The following is a 22,636-nucleotide window of genomic DNA, read 5'->3' on the forward strand; positions in this document are numbered from 1 at the left end:
CCTCTGTGCACTCGTCTCTCTCATCAATAAGCCTCTTGAGGTGGAAAACCATATTCCTGGAGAGAGACTCCAGTTCTTCTGGGGCCATGTCTGGAAGCTCCAGCCACTGCAAGTCAAAGACATTCTCCTGGTTGTGAGTCACCTAGTCACAAGGGGGAAAAAAAAAAAAAAAGTGTTTCCACTGGTTGATTTTTAATTTTTTTTTTGCTGTATGTGGCGCTTCTCCCAGGTTCTCCTACTGATCTGTTAAGAGGCATACCACATTTCACCAAAAACAGGTTTGAAATAACAGACATTGACTAGGTTAACTCTAACACTACCCAGCAATTTCCAGTATTTATATTTTTTTTTAAATTATGAAGACAGATGATTTTTAGAAGTGGTCTGGTATAAGCAAGCACAAGTCCTATTGACAAATGTGTTAGAAACTGTCTTACTTCAAGCACTGCGGTGGTAACTACAGGAGTTAGAAGGAACTGCTAAGACAGAGAAGCTCTGTTTTCAATGAATTTGCAATTTGCAGCTGATAGAGTTGAGAGGATTGGACTATTCGAAATATCTCCAGTTGTTGCTAGCAGTGTTTCTTTTCACTGATACCTTACTCACACTGGTTCCATATGAATCATTTAGCAGAAATGCCATGCAAGTGGAAAGGCTCTCAACCTCAGTCAGTTAAAGAATGTTCCTGCTTGTGTGCTTATCTTTTTTTTTTTAAGCAGATCTATTTTTTTTTAAATGTTAATGAAAAAGTTCCTGAATTAGACTTCCACTCTTTGTTCCTTAAATCTCAGTGCATTAGGCTTTTTACACCTGCACCTCAGGACACCAGACCTCACCCAGTGCCCATTTCCCAGTGAGGCACACCCAAGCAGAGGGCATTTCCTCAGGGCTTCTCTTTGGATCTCCAAAGCAAGCTGGTTCCTAACAGCCACACATAGTCCTTCCTTTTACGGAAATCTTAGAAGTCTAAGAATACACCTGTCATTGAATCAGGTTTCTCTTTAAAAAACAAAGCATGTGTCTAATTTCAGCTGCAGAGCATGATTTTCAAGACCACCAGACCTGGAGCCCCACTGACCCAAGCACACCTCTGGGGAACCTGTGTCTTACCAGCCATAGGACTAAGGGACCACGTGCCCATATCATTACTGTAAATGGGACTTCAGCTCCTAAGCCAGACATGCTTTTTGAAAATAATGCACACATATCCTTACAACAATATCTTCTACATAGCCTATAAGCAGCAAGCACATTTACCACTGCACCTACAGTGACATTTTAAAAAACACCTACCATTTTCACCTTATAATTTGATTACAATAGTATATCCACAGAAGAATCATTTTTTCTCTGAAGTTTATGAATCCACCATGAAATTTCAAGCATTGACATAGCAAAAACATTGATAAATCAAGTCAAGGAAAGGAGAGGATGAAAAATGAAAACTGAAAATACTGCAAGTCCCACCTCCTGAATGTGTGACACAATGGCAGCTTGGGTTTCAATATCCAGCTGTTTTATTCTTTCAATGAACTCTTCTTTTCTTTCACACTGTTAAAAGAAAACACTCCCTGAAACAGTGCTACATCCTAGAACTTACTACAACATTTTCCACCCCCCTCAAAAAAAATCACTACATTGCTAATGACAAAATATTCAAGATCTATACTTTGTCATGTTAGAAGGTATAACACTTTGTTGCTCCATATGGAGCATGAACTGAATCATGCTGTAAATTATTTCAAGTCTTTTACAGTCAGTACAAGTAACGCTAAGTTAAAAGGCTGATTTTGCTCTTTATAAACAAGTTTAAAATGCAAAGAGACCAAGAGGTGGGGCAACAGCTGGAGGAAATTATCACAGCTTCATTAATGGAGCTGCACAAACATAAACCAGGTGAGTACAAGACCTACATTTACATTGCATCATTTAACCTGTCTGCTTTCCTGTTTGCATTTCGCATGGCTTTAGCAATGAAAAAAGATGCATCTCTTTAGATACTATTCACATCAATGCTTTGCTTTGCTTGTTGGACAAAATCAACATCTGCTTTAGATAAAAAGCAGGGTTGGGAAACCTTCTGGATAAAAATGAGTGACATTTCAGACAGTTTAGTAAATCTTTCACTAAAAGTTTTTAAAGTCAGACATCTGCTATCAATATATCAGGAACTGTACACTAATTACATTACAATGCACAGTGGTTACAGGATGGCAATAGAAAAGTTAAACATTAAAGTTTTTTAACTGCTTTTTCTGCAGTGTCCCTTTGGGGTTTGCTTCTGAGTCTCACCACTCATGTTACTGGGAAGAACCTCAGAACTGTAAATGGGGACTGAGGATGCACAACAGCTTGCCAAATCAGACCTCTGTTCTTTGTGTTGCAATGTAGCACCGAGATGAAGTTCAGAGCAGCCATACGAAGACAGCGTTACTCTGACATAATTGACTTGACATAGCTGAGCAGGGTAAGTGTCCTAAGGCATGACAAAAACACTAGACAGACCTACAAACAAGGTCAATTATAAGCAAAGGCTAGTCCACGATGCGTCTATTGTTTACTACCAGGGAGGTTTGGTGGGCAGAACACTGATTTCTTTATCTGGTAACTGTCGCCTATTTCTGGGGATTTTCCCATATACATTGCCTGTCCATTTATTTTAACAAATGCCACATAAAAATCCCCACATGAATATACAAAGTAGTTATTCATCTTAGATTTTCTACATATAATATCCAAATGATTATGCAAACAAAATCAGGCTCCATTAAACAAATGTTTAGACTGTTAGCTTATCTATTTGTTTTGCATCGACTGTGTACTACTACACACGCATTTCCAAATAGTAAGAAAATAAACCACCAATCTTGATATCAAGAACACTGTTCGAAGCTTATCTTTTCACACTCTGTTATCAAAGTTGGCTAATTAGTTGCAAGAGTACATATCCTGCATCTGATTTAAATGTTGGTAACATTGAGGTTACTCTGTCGCAAAGTGTGCTTCCTTTCCCTGTGCTTTTTCCCTGCATTGTGTTTTTTCACAATTTTAGTTCACAATTTATCTTGAGCTGGGGATTTTTTCATACAGCAGTGATCTTTGGGTGGCTTTTCTCAGCCCAGAAATAACAAAAGACTCAAAAGATTCAAAAGCCAGCATTTTTCAAGCCTTTAAATGTTCACCTGCACAGCACATCCCAGAACCAACAACAGCAGCTTCTTAATTTCATCCATACTTTTACCTAGAAAGGAAAAAGGGAATCAGTATATATGTGCAATGTAAATTAAGTACTTGCAAATCATCGTCTCCAAAATAACCTCCTTAAGAGAAATACCTTCTTTGGACAAATGCCTGTTGAGATATGTGCCCATTATACTGTTACCATACTTCCCATATGACAGTACAACTCTTATGGATTATTTAAAATCCCAAATTCAACAAGACTTCCCCCCATGTGCTACACTCACATTTTCTGAGTTCTTTTTTGGCTCATGCAGTAAAAATATTTCTTTTTCCTTTATACGGTTTATGCACATTCCCAATACTTGTCCCTTGGTTTGTGATTAACAAGTGTGAAAAACAAAGACAAACCAAAAGACACCCAGGGCAGAAGGCGAAGGACAGTTACTCTGAAAAGACAAACTCATCCTAAATTCTGCGTCTGTAGTTACTGCTCAGTGTTCCCAAAAAACAAAGGCCATTCTGTGCACATAAATCCTCTCTTTAGCAGAGAGATACTTCAGCAACTAATGCTGCCTCTGGTTCTGCATCAAAGCGTGTTCTCACTTTGAAGCACAAGCCCCATGTGCTAAGAGGGATGAAAAATGAGCGTTGCAGAAGGGAGGAGAGGCAGCTAGCCATATGCTCTGGAACCACGGGGGGGGAGGAGGGACACACAGGTTTGTCACCACAGGGGACCCTGCTGTGGCCGACAGCCCCGCGCCACCTCCTAAGGTCAGGAGAGAGGAAGCCACACACGGGGAACTGGTATGGCTCTGAGCCAGCTCCAGATCTTCTTTCAACAAAATTTGTGTGTGGACTGTTGGGCGGTAAAGAAAATTATGTATATCAAAGGTAGATGCAGGGAGGTGGATGCCAAGGAGCTTCACAGAGGATCAAAATTCATTATGTAGTTATAAAAGAACTGAGGTTCAAAATGAGATGTTCTGGAAAAGCCAGTCTTCATCCACACAGGGGAACAGGATAGAAACAAATGGTCCACGTACAGTTCTCTCTCATCCCTATATGGCTGTTTCCTGACACAGGGTACATAACTGTGGGATAAACATTTCCACTTCGTACCCTGCACTGACCAGACAAGATGGTGACTTCCGAGTGCCACCGTGTCCCCACACCAACGCTGTGCCCCTAGGCTGGGCCGGCAGCCTGTCAGCGCCACGTGTGGGGCCAAGGCTGGGTGGCTGGCCTTGCACCGACCCGCGGCCACCACAGGGCCTACTTGCAGCCTGAGAACCTCACAGAGCAGCACGTGGACAGCTTCGGAAATAATTTGTTTTCTCATGTCCTTTTAAAAGAGAAGTGCTCTGCGCAGGCCTTAGGTGTACCTCACTTGTTTAACAACTTTTCAACAACTTCATTGTTCGCTTCCCTGCAGAATATTTGAAAATTGGTTTTGAAAAGCATATAGTCTGCCTTGATCCCTCTCCCCACATCCAGCAACGTATCTGACTTACTCCCTTCTGAAAATTTACAATCTAATATACAAATAACATTTCAGTATCTCACACACACAAAAAACCAAGAGATCTGCTACTTCATGAACAGTTCCTGCAGCAACACCACTAGCCCAAGGAGATACCAAGTGTGGTCAGAAGAATTCCCCGCCCCCCCAAAGTGGAGTTTTGTTAGAGTTTCAGCATTTGGTTTCATTCTGCATCAGTTTCAGAGCAGATCCAGACTAGGTATTAAAGGCAGAGCACACCCATGGGACACAAGAGCAAGTTGCTAAGTGAAGGAGAGCGAGTGACTGCGGTGGCCCTCTGTTTCTCCCAGACATACTGAAACATCTGCTCCAGGAGACCGAAGGAGCAGGTACTGGGAGAAGACACCCGGCTGCTGACTCCAGATCATGCCAGACAGGTGCTCTAATCCTATGGGTCCCCAAACCCAATCCATGCACCACAGCATCACAGCTGTCCTCCAGGTGGGCCTGATGGCTTGGAATTATTCGGTTTAGAAAATTACTTTGCAACGAGTGCATCTATATATCCCAAAGTCAGGCAAGTTTCTTAAGCCATTCAAACCACACTGTCTGCACCAAAGGCAATAGGCTTTGTTTTCCTCTCCTTGAGATAACAGATATGCACTGGTGATGCTGCACGACCCTGTGAGGTGAAATACCGTTAGCAGGGTAACTTAACGAGGTCAGCCTGCTCTCCCATCAGGGACTGACCTTGCCTGGAAACACCACTTAGAGACCTCGTCCCCACTTGAGCTCTCCCATCAGAAAAAGAACCCCGGGGAGACACAAGTCCCTTTGGCAGGGAAAGCTAAACTGCAGCTTATGGAAAGCAGTGAGAAAGTAAAAGACTGAAGGCAATCACGAGTTTATTAGTTTGCTACTGTTTAAAAGCTAACATTTGGCAGCCTTATTAGCTGACCTTACCAGAAGCGTGTTCCTATAACCTAGGAAGCAAGCGTTTAGGTCTGGGGCAGCTCTTGACAGACAGATATCCACAAGCTGAAGCCAACGGTTTGGATTCAATTAGCACCTAAACAGAGAGGTGCTAACAAAAAAAAAATGACGTGTTGCTTGTCTTTTTTTTTTTTTTCCTTCCTTTTTAACACCTTTTTGAGAATTCCAGGGCGGCTGCTTGCAGGCTACATATCTGGGCCTGCAATGGAGCCAGCAACCTGGGGACGTGCCGAAAGCCCATCTGCTGCCAGCAGCGGGTTGTCTGGAAGGGGGAAAAAGCCAACACCACCTGCGTGCCCCAGGAGCCGCCCTGTGCCGCCGGGCCAGGAGGCCCTTCTGCTCTCGCAGGAGACAGAGGGCGAGAAACAGATGGCACAATTCAGGGAGAAGGCGGGCAAACAGATTAGGAGACAACAAAAAATGAGGACGAAGGTACAGAGATGATACAGAAGATTGAAAAAATGAGAGGGGGGTTGGAGGAGAAGGAAAGATGTAAGAGAAAATGGGAAAAAAAAAGCGAAAGAGCCCAAACACAAGAAATTTTGAGCCTGTGAAGCTTCTTTATGTACTTTCCTTCTTTAATTTTCCTCCAGCAGGCAAGAGAGAATGATATTTTGTGTAGTGCTACATGCAGCAGCCAGTGGATCTGTGGAGAAGCTGGGAAGGGGTGAAGCACACAACTGCTGTTTTTCCCAGCTGTAGCAACATCCTGGATAAGAAAAGCCTGAATTCTAAATTTACACTACTGAGGCAGTGTTTTGTTATTAACTTCATACTTTATGAACCTTTGTGTGTCTGGAGGATTATGAAACAAAATGAGGAAGGAAACCAGACATGAAAAAATACCCCAGTGGGAGCACACATCTTTTAGGATTTTAATGAAAAACAGTTTCTATAGATATTTACTAGCAGGGATCTGGGGCTTGCTCATTCACAAACTTTGCATGTAAAATGAAAAGGGGATCTAAATAGCAAAGTTTTTTGTTTTGAAGAGACAGAAATGAGCCTACATCAGGCAAACAAGACCTCATTTCCATTCTTGTTCTGAAAGAAGTTAAATGCCCCCTGTCCCCAAAGAACCATGTCTGATGAAAAATATGCTGATTTTCATATTGAACACAAGGAATTGGTGGTGCAGTAGCAAATTGAAAAGACTGCTCAATAAAAACTTTGGAGGAAGACAAAAACAGAGAGGAAGTTTAATGGTAGTAGTTGTCTACTGCACAGCACAGTGAGAGGAGTAAGTCCTGTAATGTCAGATGCATGATTTTGCAAGTCATATTCTTGGAAAAGTTTTCTAAACTCTTTAACTAAACTTCCAGGTTTCTGTTCAGCTCCCTACTTTCTAGAAAACAGTCAAAGACTTCATCTTCTCACGAACTATTTTTTGTAATTGTAATGCTTATGGGACAAATGAACTGCAGTAGGCAAACCTGCCACAGCCTGAAACAAAATGATTAGAGTACGTGGAAGCTCGTAAAGCTCCTAAACCTAGTAGACATGCACCATCTCCTATGCAAAAGCCCAACTACAACCGCATTTTTAGTAGCAGTGGCTCTGTCTTTTCAATAGTCTCATGTTCCAAATACAGCTGTAGAAGCCCTCCGTAGTCCCAAATGTTGAGTGCCAAATGGGAGCTACATAGCAAGAACAGCATTCTCAGCTTTAGAGCTGTGCAGTTCCTAATTTAAAACATGTAACACCACTTTTGGCTGTTTTAGGACAAAGTGAAATTTGCAGATTGCACTGCTGAACAGACAGCTCTGAAAAACATACTTAGTAAAACATCATGTGGGCTCATTACAAGGAAGAAGTCACTAAAATTATTACAGAGCGAATCATATGGAATGATTTAGCAGCTCTCTGGTCCAGGATCTAAGGAATTAATAAAGTCATTAGGAGCCATCCCAGTTCAAACAGTACACAACATACTATGTTTTCCAAGAATGTGATTATATGATAATTTTTTCTTCCTCTAGGTAAGATGTATCTTTCATTCAGATATGGGGTTGGAGTTAGATGATCTTTAAGGTCCCTTCCAACCCAAGCCATTCTATGATTACCTTACCTATGACACAGGGAAAGCAAAAACTGGGATTTGATCAATGCCTCTGAGATCCACCCCTGCCAGTCTGCCTGCCTGACTTCAGCCTCCAGCCTCAGCTGCTCCCCACAGCCCCTTGCCCAGCACTGCCTCTGCAGATGCTCCCTCCAGGACCCTCCTTCCCCTGCCTCCCCAACTCTGTCCTGAATTGGACCACTGACAGAAAGAGGTTTCTCCTCTACTATTCTCATCACTTCTAAGCATTAGCCTCCGATAATTCATATCTGCCTCATCCCTTCTCCCCATACTGCTGTCATGCCCAGCCTCCTCACTCCTCTGTCAGTTTTCCCTGGGGTTTCTCTGTATTCATGCCAAAAGCACCATTTCCCATGCTGACGACTGCTTTGTCCTCACATTTCTATTCAATCTGCAGCCCTCCTTTAGCTCTCTCACTGACAGAAAGAGTATCTCATTTCACTTTCTTTTCCTCCCATGTGTCACTGCCTTCCTCTCACTCCTCCCTGCAAAACACTCAGCAACAAAGACATCAGTCCAACAGTTACCACTCACCCGCAACACAGCCTACTCCTGCATTAGGCTTTCTTGTGAACTGCTTTCTGTTGGTTTTAGTAACTACTCTGCAGACCTCTCCTCCCTGTTGCTTCTTTCCAGGCTTCCCATCAGCCCTGAGCCAGGTCTCTTTCTGAAAACTCCCCTAGTTCTTTATTTCCCTAACCATTTCTTCAGCACATTCTTCCTTACCTCTAAGGGTAAGATTAAGACAAGCTTCTTTTGAAATCCTCTCCCCAAAAGTCTACTTGCATATGTTCTTTGGAGCAAGCACATCTCCAGCCTTCCTTTGCACAACAGCTACCTGTGTAGTGCCTAAGCTGTAACTGGTTCTCAAAAGCAGTATGTAATATGGCTAAACAAGAACTTCATGTTTTTAATACACACACATCCCATCATTTTCTGCCATCTAACTGTTATATTCTCACATTCTTTATCCTCTTTCTCATGTTCTCCTAAATAACGTCAACAGTAAGTCAGCGACAGATAAATAAAAAAAAACAACGAGAAGACCACATTTCAAAAGATGTCAGAACATAAGGCAAACGTCTGGTTGTAATTAGAGGAGCTGGCCAATATCTTTCCTACAAGAGACACATCAGGTGCCTTCTTCAAAGAAAGATTGATTGAAGGTGCTGACAAGCACCAAGTCAACGGTGGGAAATTATACATAAGTACACGACAGCTTTCAAGTGTGCAGCTTCCCCAGGAACCAACGCTGTGGTTACTGTGCTGTGAGCCTCCTGCCAGCTGTCACTCAGGACCAGCCACTACAAGAAGCCAGACAGCCTTTCCCATTGACACAGCCAGCAGAGTTTGCCTTTTTGGCCCAGACATCTCTATTCAGAAGCATTCTCGATGCTAGCTAGCACCCCAGCTTTTGTTGACTGTCCATATGACTGAGAAAAGCAACAGCTCCTACATTTATATTTTCTTTAGCTGTAACAGTAGACTGTACAGAAAAATTAAGACTGGCATTTCAGAGTTTACTGTGCTTGTTGAAGAAGTGGGTACCTTACTCTCAGCTTGATTTTACCGCAAAAGTGTCAGGACTGAGCTTCAGTGACCCAGTATCTGTAAGTTAATATTCTTTTCTGATATAATCCCTTTGTGTATGTACATACACTACAGCTGCCAAGAGCAGCACAATGAAATTTTCTGCCAAGATTTCTGCCATTTGTTTGTTCTGGAGATGCTGGTTACCATGTCATTCCCCATCACTGCTGACAGGGTTCATTCATTTTTCCTTCTTTGGTAAAAACAGATTCACTGTCCTTGGCATTGGTATTGTGCTACAGCAGAGATGAAAACTAGAAGGACAAATGGTTCTTCTATGGCAGACTGTGCTCTTGGCCACTTGTAGCAACAAGTGAAGAGACATGACTTTCAAGCAAACAGTTGTTGCTTTGGCAAGAACTCGCTATCACATGTGTATATAAGTAAGACATGCAAACGTACCAGATATTGTACTTGTATACACAGGTAAGTAGAATAAAACAAATACAGACTTCATTTAGCACAGGGGAGAGCTGAAGAACCCAACAAACTACTCACCAGAAAGAGGATCTTTGCCAATCATTAGAACATTTGGTAAATTCATTACGATCAGCTGCTGGAGGACTTCCTAAACAAAAGAGAACAACAAAGTTCAGTGTGAAGGAATCCCAATCAATCACGCCACAAAGAATACAGAGCTCCATCGATTACAAAGCCTTTAATATACTGGCAGTTCAGAGGTCACAAGAGGAAGCCCCACTTGAGAGAGAAATCCCTATTTGAAGATGGCATCAGGTTGCACAGCTAACATACACTAAACGCCTCTTTTAACAATGGAGGAGAGAGAACTTGGAGGGTCCCATGGTACTAATCAAAATAAATGCACAGCCATGCCAGGCACACCCATCAGTCATGCCTTTACCCCAGGCATGACCTGTATTCATTTGATGTTCAACATACAGCTGTTGTCATGTTCCAAGGCGTACAAATGCAGCGGGTTCATCAAAGGCACCTAAGCCTGTCTGTGAAGTTTGAGTAATTCAAATAATTGGTCAAATCATTTCATGGGTCTGAGATTCTAATGATGGGCTTGGGAAGTGGGCGTGGGGGGGAAGCTATTGAACAGACTTCTTGCACTGCTCAGAGAAAATAGATTTAAAGTCCTAGATTTGCTTCCTTTGTTTTTAATGGGGAGAAAAAACACATTTGTTTAATAATGTTGTGAACCTCATTTAAATGTCCTTTTATCTTGGGGGGAGATAAGGAAGGGAGGTGCATTGTTCAGTCAGAATCACTTAAATGTCAGCTGCCTGAAGCTACTCTGAAATGACTGAGCAGGCTTAGAGAGGAAAGGCTACAAGCCCTGGGGCAGGCAAAATGCCCAAAGGTGGACAAAAAAATACACTGCAAAGGGAACTCTGTACAGTGCTGTGTTCAGACACGCACTCAAGTACTTTTCTGTAACATACTGAGCACAGCAGTACGGTTCCTAGCTTCAACCTGCAGTTACTAGCACCCGTTCGTGATGACTGGAATAAAACACTGCTGGCAAGTATTTATTTCACTTGAAAAGACTGGGAGGAAAATGGCTGTGTGCTGAAAGCACCGTGCTGGGATTCAGGAAACAAAGGTTCCCCATATGACTCTACCAAATGTTTGGCAGGTGCCCTTTCCTCACTTGCCTCCACATCCCAAACTCCCCCACAGCCACGGGGAGGGCTCACGCTTTAAAACTTGTGAAATCCTCAGCGCCAGAGGAAAAAACACTGCAGCCAGGCACAAAGCACAGGCACACATTTCCTAAAACAATCACCCATTCACTGAACACTTCCTCTCCAAGTTACTGGGTTGTTATTTCTCTGCTTTCAAAGTTACCATAGGAAGAAAAATTAAACCTGATTGAAAGAGGAAATATTCCAGTGAGCCTGCAGCATCTGATAAGTAATCAGAGTGGATGCTTTTTTTAAAAAAGTTTTGGACATAACACACATCATTTTTCCCCCTCCAATCCATGCTCAGAATACACTCCTCAGCAGTAACTTTCCGGATAAAGTAGAACTATCTCAGCAGCACAGCTGACAGGGGTTTTGGTGCTGCTAAGAAGGCAGGCTCTACAGATCTTCATGTAATGTGAAGTTTGGCTAATGTGGACCAGGCATTTGTTGAGCCATTAGCCAAATGCATTTTATAGTTTGTGCACGTTAAACAGAAGTCTGTTTGCACCTGTTATCCAAGCAGCTGCAAACCACATCGCTCGTAAGAACACAGAGCTGGATGGCAATATCTGTTATGGCAACACAGGGGGGCACCGAGGCTTTGAACAAATTCAAAATTTGCATATGCCGAAGTATTGGGCTCTAACCAGCGATTTCCATGGCAAAAAAAAAAAAAAAGGAGAATTTTGTTTCCAGTCACCCAGCGCATGGAGTGGCACTGAGGCAGGAATGCATAAAGAATTCAGTTTGTCTTTGTGTAATCATCAGATCGCCAGCTACTTAACCCACAGACACAAAGGACATTACGGCTAACCTTTCTGCTGTTAACATTCCCATGCACTGCTCCCGTAACATTATTGCGAGTATACCATCCAACATAACCATGCCTGCACGCCCCTGGGGCTGCCTGAACCTCGCATCTGGCAGGAGCTGAACGCAAGCAGAAAGGGCCCTGAAGCTGTGAGGAGTGATTTCTTAATTCAGACTGAAAGATCCCAATTGTTGCAAGAGGTGAGACGCTGATCTGTTTATTTTTAAAATACACAGATAACTATCTTCATCATTTAAACGCCTCCACTTAAGATTATTATTTGCGATAACGCCATTACGTTGTGTAGCTCATCGGTAGATCTCAGTGCTTTATAAAGGAGGGTCAATGCCATTGCCCTCATTTTTCAAGATGGGGGAAGAATCACAGAAATAAAGTTCCTTCAGTTTAGTGAACTACCCTCTGTTAAGTGAGATATATCAACACACCACTCGGCTACAAGGGTGAGCTGAAGTGTGTTAGTTGAAAACTCCTGTATCGATACTGATGAATTATACCCCTGATTTTATACAGGCTAAAACCACAAAAATTTACTAAGGCTCAGCTGACACGTAGTGATTCAACAGCTGGGATAATGTGATGGTGCCTCAGACGCATTGCTTAAACCCTCACATTTAACCCCACCAAGCTGTGACCCCTCACCACGGATCAAGGCGCTCCACAGAGCCAACCAGTTCCTATACCAGCCACTGGGCTAACCCGGACGCGCAGCTGGAGCCCAATCAGTGAAATAAATAGCAGATAAAATGTGACATTTCCCCCCAAGGGCAGCAAACGACTGTATTATGTAAAGGATGCTGTTACGCGGGGAATCCAACACAGCTCTGAGTCACAAGAGCGAAGGCAGGGATGCCGTGTATTCGTGGATTTGTTCTCCCTCAGATGCACGGCATGGCCAGGGGCAGGCAGGAGCTGCTGCAGAGCAAAGCAAGGTTTTCAAGCACTTTAAATTGCCCACAAAACCCCACAATACTCCAGAGAACAACTATACAAGCAAAAATTCTAATTTCTCCTGTGAGAGACCTTTTAATCATTTTTACAGCACAAGGAAAGCTTGATTAAAACAGTAAAGGTTACAGCAACAACATATGGTAACAATTTCCCTAATTATTAAAACAATTAGGGTTTGAGTTGTCAGCTTTACACCGAAGCCATTAACCAGCTCGGAGGCCAGCAACTGCACGTTAGGAATCATCTTTCCCACACTACTGTTTGCTTTTTTTTTCTTCTTTAACTGCTGCTAATGAGATTTCCATGACAAAATAGTGTTGCTATCAGCAGTCTTATTTAAGGAATACAATTCAAAACAGATCATGATTAGGCATTAGCACAGCTCCTGTCGGTGCCTGAAATTCTCTTCCAAAGAGGATATTTTAAACCTGAAGGGATTTGTCCAAAATCTCAGCTCTTTTGTCAGCAGCGATGGTGGCAGGAATTGATGCTTTTAGTTAGCAGGTCATCGCTTACCATCACAAAATAGAAATACTGGCAGCCAAAACTCATGCTACTTGAGCCAGACTCCCCAAACCCAATAGGAAAAGCCCACCAAGGTTTCTGCACGGGGAGTTACATGACCCTGTATCAAGCGGGACAGCTTCCCATGCGCAGGTCAAACTGCCTCTTCAGTCCTTGCTCTCTGCTGGGCCTGCCTGCAGCGGCGTGGAGTGAGGCAGGCTGAAACAACCAGCAGACAGGAGCAACGGGGAGCAAGTCTGGCTGCCAAAGCCTGAGTTTTGCTGAAAGTAGCTTGGAACTCCACACCGGCACCCTGAGGATTCAAAAATACTCTTAAGTTACCCAGGAATCATGAGGTTAAAACGTAAATAAATGCTGTGTTCTCGGCAGTAGCCGTCTGAACTCTGAGCCCTTGGCATACACTTGCTTCACATTTGCAGTCACTTTCCTAAGAAGGGAGCTTAAAAAAAAAAAAAAAAGCCAAAATTCCCCCACACAGACTTTACAAGTCGAGGGCTTTAGGAGAAAATCAAGAAACATACAAGATTCCTGATAAAACTGTAAGCGCTGAGTGAAGCCCTTAGGCTTATTAAGAACATGAACAAACACACTGCAGCAACCTCATCCCCTCAGTCAGAGGGCTTCCAATTTGTCTCTGGAGTGCTGAGGCATGTTTTACTTGCTGTTTTTATCTTTCCAAGATCACACACGCAGGGTATGTGCTGTCTGCCTTGGGTCATTAGAAGATATGCAATGGCAACTCTCGCTCTCAAGTCCCCACAGTCGTGTATTAACACTTTATTTACCCGTTACAGGGTAAATGGGCCCCTTGTAATTCTGTAGGAACAAAATCTCCTGGGCCCATAACACACGTTTGCTCCTTCAAAATACATGTGCAACAACATGGAAGAAAATGGTCTTAAGGTATCATTCTTGGCTGCGTTTTTAAATGCCAGTGAAAGCGTGCCAATGGTTCCAGCAAAGAATGCACTGCTATGACAGGAGTAAGTAAAACTGTCCTTCCCATGGCTCAGAGACCAGGCAAACATAAGCTTTACACAGAAACTCTTCCCTGTGCCACAGTACAGCACAGCGTCAATGTAAAGTAACTATGAGCTTCCCATGCAGAATTAAATTAACCTCTGCCTGAAACCTAAACAAGAAGCGAGTCCCAAATAAATTATGTAAGAAGAACAGCAGTCTACTGGCCATTGTAATTCAATGCTCAAGCCAAGCCATTCCATTTAAGTATATTGCTTGGCTATAAAATGCTAATTGCCCAGCTGACTGGGAGCCAAATGGTGCTTCCCTACTTGAAATGCCCATGAGGAAAAACCATCAGCAGCTTTATTTATACCACTAAAAGCAAACATTCCCTGGCCAGAGAAACAGGCTTACATTTCAACTGCAACTCAGACCCATGGAATGGGAAAGTTCAGCAGAGCCCTACCTATGCAGCGCTGTCGACACCTTTCTCCAATAAGCTCAGCATGGATCTGATCTCCAAACGGCACTGGGAGCGGGGCCCTACACGCTTTGATAAACTCTCTGCGAGTGTCCACAGTTCAGGGCCTGCCAGGCAGGGATGGCAGCATGGGACACTACCACAAACATGGGACGGGCCGGTGCTTCCTACACAAGGTGTGCTCAGGGTTGATTTCAAGCTTTTCTGGAAACAGAACTCGAACAGTGAACAGTTGGGCAATAAGTACATTTTAACATTAAAACATTTTAAAGAATTAATTCAGATGTGTGTTTTTTTTTCCCCTCAAATAGTTTTAAAATTTTCCAGTTCTGTTTTTATGCAACAAAGCAAGATACTTTGCAGCCTACAACAAGGAAGTTACGCTTTAAAAGAAGAAAATTTATCTACCACTGTATACAAACTTCAGATATTTTTTATTATTATTTTGCTGTAATCATCTGAGGAGTTATTAGTGGTGTCAGGAAAACGATTTACAACAAGACTGTAAACTGTATGACAGGGTCCCACAAAAGATTAGACGAGATGAAACAAGTCGTAGCAGGGTAATGACAAGGAAGTGAAACACAAACCCATCTTTTGTTGAGCCGTTTTCTGTGTGCATCTTACCATGCGAGCACACCTGACGACACCACGTGTGTGACTCAGTACCTGCTGCTCCCCTGTCAACACGTTATATACGTGACAAAATTTGATTAAGAACCTCGCTCATCTCTGCAACAATTGTATTCGTTGGGTGATGGACTAGGGGATTAGCTGTCTTAAAAGGGCTTTTTTTTCTGAAAAACAGCGAACTACAAAGCACGCTTCAAAGATCCTTCATGTGGAAATCCAAAAGCCACTAAAATAACTGTTGCCTCATCTGAAAACGATCAGTTCTAACAATCATAGGCTGGCATCTCAGTGGGAGGGGATGTGAAGGAATCACACCTAGTCTTAACCATTCTCAGCACGTGCAGGGTGTGGGTAACTAACCAAGTGACGGCAATACACTGAACAGAGGAGTAAGACCATGTTTTATTCAGATCAAAACAATAAACACCTGCAATTTAGACAGCACACAATTACAAACAAAAAAGCAAACAGACCCAGACACAATCATCCACCCAATTCTTACATCAAGGACTGTCACAGCTCAGGTTTTGGTATTTATCAGAGGTCCCAGACCAGAGTAAAACCTCATCCGCTGCAAGCTGTACAAATCCAGAGACCTTGTCACTTACATGCAATAGGCCAGTGACAAAACAGTAACAAGCAATGGAGGAAGACGATGAAAATAAGATCCCATGGTTATGATGTGATCCACTGTGCACTCTCTCACTGCTTTATGAGCTGGTTAAATCACCTACTCCGGAGCAGCATACAACAAAATCACTCCACGCCTCAGAGAGCAAGGCAAGCCCTGATGAAAACATTTGCTTTAAGACAGATTCAAATCGTTTGCAGTACACTTGTTTACATCCCACAACAAGAGTTCTGTATGCATTTAAATAAAGGTACTTTATATAAAAAGCATTTTAGGACACAATTAGTTTTACTTCAAGCCCAGTGGAATAAATAACATGGAAGCTGCCACTCCCACAGCCCCAGCTGCAGAGGAAGCAGATTTTTTTTTTATTAAACTAAATATAAATATGTACATTTGCTTCTAAAATATGAAGCAAAATCTTCAGCAGCTACATGGTGGCAGATTTCCTAGCCTAGTGTGGCTGACTCCAAGATGAATCACTCATTTTAATACAACGCAGAGCCCTGTAGCTGTGCCTAGAGGCAATATTGATTTGACCCAGAGAAAAGAAAATCCAATTGCAGAGCACTGGGTCCCTCAGCTCCTATTGCCAGCAGCACTTTGATTTACCTACCTGCTGAAAATGAAAAGCTTATTGATTTATCCTCAACTTCTCTCTTCAAATCATGTGCAAGTGACTTCAGATATTTATGACAGTGTCCAGACAAATTACTCTTGACTTGTATTTTATTCCACCTTAGAGCTGTCCTAGGGTGGTTTATGCAGTAACAGGGAATGAGGAATGTGGTGTGTTAAAGGCCTGTCACTTGGCATTACTAATATAACCAGCTAAAATGCAATCCATCTGTTCTACACGCTTCCAGCTAATCTGCGGTGGTCTCTAAGGACCATAATAATTCAGCCTAACACACGAGAAAAAGGAACAGCACGGCCCATCAGAGCAGACTTGAAGCACTTTCAAATTCTCCGAAACTCAGCACCAAGCACAGTCACTTACATAAAAAGCAAGTCAATTTTCCCAAACACAGTTTACGGATATTTTGCTGGGATAATAAAGCCAAAAGTTTTCACATTAAATTCTAAAACTGATCAAGTGTTTTTCAGCTTTTAACACTGAAGCCTGATACCAAATTATGTTAGCCATGCAGAGCTCCTGGGGATAAGCTCTGCTCCACTGTCCTTTGTTCACTGGAATGAAGACAGAAGTTACAATAGTAAAATAGAACTTCCAGTCGAGAAACGAACACCAACCCAATGGATTTCTATACAGGTTACGTATACGATATGTTTTCTACCACTTCTCTTACTGCAAATATTTCTAAATCCTGGTTTTTTTTTTGTTTTTATTTTTTCCCATTATGTTCATAGGGAACAGACACAGTAAACACCTAAGTGGGTACATGATACTCGCTCAGATAAAATGCATCGAATCTGTTAATAAAATTTCTATGCTGTCATGAAGAAAAGAAAAAATATTAACTTGAGCAAGCATATAGTGAGTTTGGGGATTACTCAGATGTTCAGATCCAGAGATCTGCGTTCCAACCACAATATGAGAAAAAGCACCAAGAGCTCCAACACAACCACTGATGTGACCATCACAGAGACACTGACTGTGCCCAAGGAAAGCAGCAGCCAGAAGTACAGTGAAAGAAAGGAGTCAGAGAAGGGCACACGTGGGAATACCGGTTACACACACATCAGAGCAATACTGCCTTCCTAAAGGGGAATAACGAGCAGAAGCTACACAGTGTGAGTACACACTCATTGTGCGCTTGTCCTAGCATCATCAGGTTATTTACTAGTCTAAATGCTGCCTGAAAAAGAATGATGCAGCTTGGGAAAACGCTGCTTTTTGGGAAAAAAACTGTAAAACGCTGCTAATCCCAGAAGCATCTGTGACAAGAAGCATTTTGAGGTTCTCTAGCACAAATACTGAAAAGTCAAATCAAAGCCAAAATTTAAATATGAAAACAAACCTGTGAAGCTACAAAAATGAATGGGGGGAAGGAAGAGGTTTGTGAATTTCATTCACAAGAATGAAATATTTTCAAGATTTCTAACTGCTTCTTATGAACAACGTTTTAGTAGCAAACAGAAGGCCTAGCAGACACAATCAAATTTAGTACAAATACACAACTCAAATTTTATCAGTGACTAAGGGTAATAAAAGCCAAACAAGCATGCACGTTGGCTGGTATGAATCTGAGACTGTCCTGTTTGAAGCAGGAGCTCACTAGCAATTTGCAGTCTGTCCATTAGCTCCCTCCAAAACAAGATGTTTTACTCTGCCACTCTTATTAATGCCGAGTAATAGCCTAGTGTCTCAGTACCCCTCTTTATTGCCATGAGGTCGTATCACAGAAAAGTATTTCTTACTGTCAGTAAAAAGTGCCTTGCCTGGCCTTTACTATATCCGAACATCCTCATGCTTGCCTGAATGTAAAGTGGTTAAATGTTTAGAAACAAGCATAGACGTGCTCAGCCTTTCCAGGATAATACTCCCCGAATAAACAACATTTTAATTCACATTACATTGGTAAACAATTTTCGGAAACTTGAATGGATGGTGCTGGAGAAGTTAAGAAAATTAAACACAACACTGAGGATCAGTAAATATATGGACACCATTCACTGATGACCTACAGGGATTTTATGTGATAAAACACGGGTTACTGGTTAACAAAATTAACAATTGGCTAACATTGTCCACTTTGAAAGGCATGAAATCTTTCAGGCTAACTCAGGTAAAACCCAAGATAATTTTTCCCAGGACAATTTTTCTCCCCAGTGAAGAAAAGAGTTGTGACAGCACTTAAGAAATTCCAGAGAGAAAACTGAGCAACTGGCCCGCGAGCACTTCTCCTCTCCACCACCAAACCACGTACATAAAGTGTAAAGAAAAAAATCAAATTTAAAAAAATATTTTCAAGCATGACTTCCCAAAAAGCTTAAATGTTCTCGTGCCTGTGCAGTTTACGTTGGCGACTTTGCCTTATAGGAGGAACTGTTTTCGGAAAGCACACAAACACCACCACCGTGCCAAGCAGCTTACTGTCCAGCTCCAACACAGAAAGGCAGCACGGGCAAGAGGTCAGTGGTGGTCCCTGCAGACAGCAGCACAGAAGCACATGCTGGATTTACACTGGAGGCAAGCTTTCAGCTGGCCTTGGGGGACAACAGAGAAGCTGTTGGGACAAGCGGTCCCCACCTGCAAGGACACCCGACCAGACAGTAAGATGCCCTGGGACAAATGAGGTGGCTGGGAGAAGTGCAGGGAGGGAAAGAAAGGTGGTGCTACTGATCATGTCTGCAGGTTAAAACAAAGTTGCTCATGCACACTCCTCATCCGTTTACATGAGCTTGCTTCTTACTCATCCTCCGGCAACGGTGATGTCTGCTCCGGGGAGCTCTCTTGCAGGCAAACTCCTGTTACCCAGCAGTTACCAGGAGCACTAGAAACTCAAATACCAGTCACGTAGAGAGAGAGAGGCCTCTGGGTTCAGGCATGTCCTTGTCAAATACTCCTAGAAAAACTTAAGGGGTGTTACTGCAGGTGATGCTATGAGCTTTACAATTATTTTAAAGTAGAAGAATTTACACCCACTATCGTTACCACAACGTATTGCTGCATTACCAGTACTATCTAATTTATCTGATATTGGGGAGTTCAGCTAACACCAGTCAGCCCTTAGCTAGGAGATCTGCTGCTGCAAGCAATGGCCTCCAGTTTTTTTCCCTAGGGACGGTGGAGGGAGAAGCTCCAGCTCAAAGACCAGACAGCTCTACCATGCACAAGCCTACGGGGTGTTTCTCTTCACAGCCAGCAGTCACCTTACCGCTGGCAGGTAACACACTGAGGATTTCAGAGGCTTGCGATGCCTCTTGCATTGTAAAGGCAGAGAAGCGCAACAAATTTCACGTGTTGTTTGCACAACGTAACCTGAGCACTGCTTGGAAGAAAATACTCCTCACAACCAGGGTCATCTGCCAGTTTTACCATTAGGGCTGTGCTGTGGTTGTAATGCTGTCAGAAACAAATAAACAAACAAAAATAGAAAGAGACCACAGAAACTAGCTGCAGTAAAAATTAATAGCGAAAAAAATGGAAAAGGGCAGGAAGAAGACAGAGGGTCCCTGCTCCAAGAGGAGCTCTGACATCCTCCTCACTCCCCTCCCTTCTGGATTTTCTGTGCTCACTTGTCCTCAAGCAAACACTCTTCAGGGAGAGCTTCCAGTCCTGTCAGTCCTTAACAGCGCTCCTTTAGGTATCTGAAACAACTGATTAGTACCACCTCATACAATCTGTGTAATCTACTGCGAGTCGTGCAGCTAACTCATAGCTGGTACCATTGATGAATTCAGCAGAGCTTTGCCCTTTTTGCTCCCCTTCCTGCCTCACACCGCAGACCTCCCCTCAAGGGCTCTCCCTCAGGGCAGCACTAGCAGGCAGCTCCGGACGAGTTAAGCAGCAACTACGTGCCTCGGATAGAGAGCAGCATGAAGTGTTTTCTGTGCTTTTTAAAAGCTTATTTTCTCTCCCCACTCTTGATTTCTCTTCATCAATACTTGCTGGTGGTCATGGCACACTGAAGGCATACAACACTCTAGGAATTCCTGTGATATCTTAAAAAAAAAAAAAAAAAACATGAAGTGTGCAGTCACATCCTAGAAGGTCCTTTCTTTCTGCCATCTGTCACAGAAACAGCAGTACGTTGTGCAGCTATGTTATTATTAATATCCAGGGAAGATTAACCTCTAATGCTCTTGCCGTACCAGTTGTAAGGCTTCTGACCATGGGATTTTCTGTGTCAACAAAATACAATTTCCTCTCAAGCTGTGATGTTCAGTGTTTTCCTGAAAGACAAGCTCATAGATCACATGCTCATAACAAAAGCCTCACCTATAACTGAAAGCAAACGTGACTTTCACAACTTCACGTTTACTGAGGAAAAGTTTAAAAAACAATCAAAATGTTTCAAAAAGAACCACTAAACACAGCACCAAACACAAGCAGCTACCGAGGCTAAAAAGCAGAAAAAGCAGAATGGAGCGAGACACAAATTTTATGCACACAAGTAAAAGCCTTTTATATTATAGCGTCATTCTTCAATTACACTTCTTAATCTTCAGAGTCCTTTAACGGCATGTGAAAGGTGGCAGACCCACATGTTTCCAGGCAATTTCCAAGCTCCCTCGCATGTGGATCCCTTACCTACATCACCAGAGCTCAGGTTTACTTTTTTTAGCAACGTAATCAACAGAAAGACAATCTGATGTATCGAGTGACTTGTGCTCGCCATCCACCCGATCACAAACAACAGGAGTGCCACTCCGCCGGGCTGACCTCTCAGCTAGCTGAAAGAAAAGCAGGGGAGGGTAAAACCCTGCTGAAAGACCGCTTCTGGCAAGAGGGGTTCAAGCGTCAGGCTGCAGAGAGCAGGAGCACCTCCTGTCTTCCAGCCCATGCGGGTTGTGTCAGGCTGTAAGAAGAATTATTAGAATTTTAAAAGCTACAGATTATGCTGACGTTTCTCTTGCTGTAACTCCTGAGCAGCAAACCTAAGCCTAGCAAGTATTCACAGGGTGCTGAGGCTTCTTGATGGCCCAGAGAAAGTCTGACTCCTAGAGGCAGCTTCAGATGAAGTTTTAAGGGGCACAAAAATCAGAGAAAGGTTGCACAAGCAGCATTTTATCTGCGGAGAGAGGGTTTACACGCTTCACCTCAGCAAAGCACAAAACCTTGGCAAAGAGATCGAGCCACACACCAGGGAAATGAGCAATGCCAGGCCCATTACAAACTCCAAAATGTTGATGTTAAGTGGTACGTTAAGGATTCTTTTGTTCTGTTTTACTAACAGCTTTCCACGTAACTTCTTAAAATTGCTCTGCATCATTGTTTAAACATACTCTGGCAGAGGCATTGAGTTACTTGGACAAACCTGTTCTTTGCTGAGAGCAGCATGAATTGGCTGAGTGATGAATGGCTGCTCAGAAACCGGAGCTCTATGGGAATTAGCGCAGCCACTCACCAGCAGACATGCCGCAGTAAAACAATTTGTGCTCTTCAAACCTACAGTACGAGTCAATGCTTCGGAGCTGGGCATCTGAACTAAGAGTCTTACTTCCGAGCGCTCGGAAAACATGAGGCTCCCCCTAATTTTAAAGGGAGGAGCAGACATTTACTGCCTAGAAAACATAATCAAAAACACACCAAGAGTTATAATATGGTACCTGAATGCAAGACTAGATGCTCCAGCACCTCGGTAGCACCCGGTGAATTCACCATTCCCATAAATCTTGGCATAAGCTGTAGATGTTCAGCATCTCCACAACGGTAACGTGTTTGATAAATACAAGGTCCTGAGATCAGGCGTTGAAGTTTGAACCTTATGACCTCCACGCTACGCAATTTCTACTGCTAGTGTAAGTATGCGAGAGATCTGCTGGGTCTCCAAAATTTAGTACTGAAATTTAATGCACAATATTAAAAAAAAAAAAAAAAGTCCCTGACTTGACATGCAGTCACCGATGTCAATTTCTAAGCTGTGATATAGAAAGAGGCACAACTGAAACTGAAACTAAGAAGACCATTTGCTGCATTTCAGATGAGCAGATACATGATTCCGTGTGAATTTT

The 22,636-nt window shown here is 42.8% G+C and overlaps 1 protein-coding gene across 5 annotated transcripts in view; it reads right to left on the reverse strand.

Annotated features, from left to right (window-relative positions):
• The window catches only part of CCDC88C (coiled-coil domain containing 88C), a 91,753-nt gene that overhangs the window by 44,070 nt on the left and 25,047 nt on the right, over positions 1-22,636 (reverse strand). For all 5 annotated transcript variants that reach the window (XM_035540158.1, XM_050710722.1, XM_035540159.2 and 2 more), the window contains 4 exons: positions 9,825-9,894; positions 3,183-3,241; positions 1,468-1,551; positions 2-142 (listed from right to left, as the gene is read on the reverse strand). In XM_035540158.1, coding sequence (XP_035396051.1) covers positions 2-142; positions 1,468-1,551; positions 3,183-3,241; positions 9,825-9,894 — 354 coding nt within the window. The remainder of the gene's footprint in view (position 1; positions 143-1,467; positions 1,552-3,182; positions 3,242-9,824; positions 9,895-22,636) is intronic.

Source organism: Cygnus atratus, chromosome 5 (genome assembly GCF_013377495.2).
Source record: "Cygnus atratus isolate AKBS03 ecotype Queensland, Australia chromosome 5, CAtr_DNAZoo_HiC_assembly, whole genome shotgun sequence".
Taxonomy (NCBI): domain Eukaryota; kingdom Metazoa; phylum Chordata; class Aves; order Anseriformes; family Anatidae; genus Cygnus; species Cygnus atratus.